Here is a 3,129-nt window from a genome sequence, read left to right on the forward strand (position 1 = left end):
AAATAAAAGGAACTTGTTAGTCTTCTCAGAGGTTCCTGTCTTTAGCATCAATGTTTTTGAGTTTGACGTTGAGCGTCAGTAATTTCTTCTACGGCATCGTTTTGGCAAATGGAGAACTGTGTCCCTGTTTTTCAGTCTTTCCTGGGTCAGTCAGAACGCAGTGCAGTCCTTGCGCTGAACTCCTCCCCTTTCGGGGAAAGGGAAACTACTCCTTCGCTTGAGTTTCATTTCAGCGGCTCATCCGTATTCTTAGAATATAAGTAGGCAGATAAAGCTTTCTAATTAATACACTTTTAAAGGAGTTTAATATTAAACGTCAAATTTTTTAATAAGCATTAAGATATTAAAATAACCTCCCTTTAAAAAAAAAAAAAAAGAAAAATCCGTGCGACATAGCATTCCGAACACTCATGACTTCCTACAAAAATACATGCTCTGTACTCCGCAAACAAAATCCAGGTTGAAATACAGCCGATGGACGTGCCCGTGCGCGTCTCTGCCTCCTCAGGGAGTTTACTGCGGGGAATGTAGTTAGGCCTTAGCTGTGCAGGCAGGTCTGTGCAAGGTCGCAGGTACTCCAGGCAGGATAGCTGTAGTACTTAAAGGAGGAGGCAGGGGTTTCCTTTGAAGTGTTCTGCGTTGTTGGAGGGCACGCTGTCAATTTTCTTTTGTACACGGCTGGAGTTCTGGTTTTGTTCACGAGTTTTAATGCCTCCAGAACATTCAGATGGTTCTTTTTGAATGTGTTTGTTCTTCAGATATTTTTTTTTTTCTTAGAGCAACTGGGTTGTGACAACTGTAAAAGCAAGGACCATTTTTTCACTCCAGTGAGTGGGCTTCTTGAACTTCGCCTTACCGACCCCTGGAATATTGTTCTGCATCTTTGAAGAGGAGTTCTTCCGTCGGTGATGAATGTGTAGTCACCTCTGTCTGACAGTGCCTGAAAAATTTTTAAGGGCAGTGAGAATGGTTACAAAAAGAAACAGTAAATCTTCTGCTATCCATTTATGCCTTTACAACCTGCCAAAGGCACGAATCGGTTTGCAAAACTAGTTTAGTTCTGTTTATATTACACTAATACTCATTCTTCTCCCCTCAGCCTAGATGGTTTACTTTATGTCTGAAGTTTTTATTTGATACTGAGGTTAGAGTTTTTTATGATTATTTTCACGACGCACTTTCAAAACCAACTTAAAATTCTACTTTTATCATTGCATTTCACTTGTGTCTCTGCAAATACCCCGTATTTGCGGTTTGAAATTCCTACAGGTGTCTTTTCAGCTCTTTTGCATTTTGGTGCTTTTGGCTTCTAAGAGCGAGCATTGAAAATTTGGGGGTTTGTGCTCATTTTAAAAAGGTTACCTCTGCTGTAATGCGTGGGGTTCATGTTCCGCTGCTCAGAGCCGTGTTTTAATAACAAGCCTTGTAGTTCTGCCTTCTTCTAACTCTTCATCAACAAAAGGTTTCGATCACTCTTCTGGGATTCTGTCGTCTTTCTCATTCCTGTGTCTTGTTCACAATCTGCATGGTCTTTCATCCCTTTCGGTTGCAGCTGGTTTCAGGTTTTCAGCCAAATATTGTTCGTGTTACCCTCTCCTGGCTTTGTTCTCTGCTTTCCTCACGCTCTTTGCACAGCGATGCACGTTCTGACTGATGCGTTGCAGGTTTGGAGGGAGAAACCCACTTAAGATTGCCTATCGGCGTCGTGAGAAATAAGGGGGGTTGATTTATGTGTGCGAGTTTCAGTCTTGCACTTCAGTTTGTCTTTCTAACCTGGAAAGAAAGGGAAGGTTATGTTTCTGTGTGGCTTAAGTAGAAGTTTATAGAGACCCAGGAAAAACACCTGCTTGGAGGGAGGGCTGAGTGTTGCTCTCCTTGCTTCCCCGTCTTGTTCTCTTTAACGCTGTGCCCCAGAACGCCTCTCTCCTGGCTCTAACTTCTTCCTAGACAAGCCCCACGGCACCTTGCGCCATTGCGTTGCATCTGTCTCTATCCACACTTACTCTTCAGCAAACCAGTTCTTTTTCAAAATTGGAGCCGGTCTACTGTTAGCCTGTCCCACCTGACTGCGTTAAAGGATGTTATTTGAGAACCTTAAGTGTAAAGAGTATCTGGAAATTGATTCTTCTGTAACTGGGAAGAAAATTTTCATTAATTCCACATGTATCAGAATTTCATCCTTGGAGTTCAAAAGTTATAGTCAAAAGCATGGATGAATTTCAAAGTGCTAAACCCCAGTCTCTGCTTACATCTTGAACTGAATAATACTGATCCATTCTGGCTGAACATCTCTCTTAGTCTTGTGTTCGCAGCCACTTTTTTTTTTTTTTCCCCCAAATGTTAGCTGTGTAGCGAAGCTTTTTGTAGTTGTGTGCGTTTCTGCAGTCCGGGTAGATTCTGGGGCTGGACACCAGCGCTTGGATTTCTAATCCTGTATGGGCCGTGTGGCTGTGGGAAGTTCTGCCACCTATTTTGGTCTATGTTGTCATGTATAAAATAGAAACGTGTTTCAATCTAGACAGGCATTATTTTAGGTCATCGCAAGTTACTCCATTTAAAAAACAACTTGAGCTTTATTTAATTCCTGTCACCAAAGTATGGGGGAATCATGGTGTGTAAATATATATTTAAAATGTAATTTTAAAAACTTCTGCATTGTTGACCTCCCACTGTGGATAAAGCTTTGATCTCCCAAATGCTGTGCATGCTTCATAAATTTTAACTATTGACAATCAACAGGGCTGCTGAATGGATAACTTAATTACAATGAGGTGTTAAAAAAATCTAATCCAGTTCCTGCCTTGATAATTAATGAACCAGTGATCCGTGTTCACTAGAAAGTGGTTTTGTTTTTTATTTTTCTCTGGGCAAATGAGGTTAGGAAGTATCAAATGAAGTTAAAAAATAACTTGGGAGAGGATTTGCTGCTTCTTTCTTCTAAGTTTCTTAAAATGCTTATTTTGCAAGAGTCTGCACATCTTATCCCTGTTTCACAAAGACCCTGCTCTTGCTGTGAGCTGGCGTTGAACGCTCTAACTGCACTGTGCATCACATTGGGTGGGTCCTCTTACTCATGAGCAGTTTTGTTCATTTTGGTGGTTCTGCCTTGACAGAACACTTTTTTAAGCG

The 3,129-nt window shown here is 41.2% G+C and overlaps 1 protein-coding gene across 1 annotated transcript in view; it reads left to right on the plus strand.

Annotated features, from left to right (window-relative positions):
* The first annotated feature begins 1,637 nt into the window (after nucleotides 1–1,637).
* The window catches only part of OGFR (opioid growth factor receptor), a 9,431-nt gene continuing 7,939 nt past the window's right edge, over nucleotides 1,638–3,129 (plus strand). The window contains exon 1 of the mRNA XM_009326887.1: nucleotides 1,638–1,664. Coding sequence (XP_009325162.1) covers nucleotides 1,638–1,664 — 27 coding nt within the window. The remainder of the gene's footprint in view (nucleotides 1,665–3,129) is intronic.

This window comes from Pygoscelis adeliae, unplaced genomic scaffold, assembly GCF_000699105.1.
Source record: "Pygoscelis adeliae isolate BGI_AS28 unplaced genomic scaffold, ASM69910v1 Scaffold286, whole genome shotgun sequence".
In the NCBI taxonomy this organism is placed as follows: domain Eukaryota; kingdom Metazoa; phylum Chordata; class Aves; order Sphenisciformes; family Spheniscidae; genus Pygoscelis; species Pygoscelis adeliae.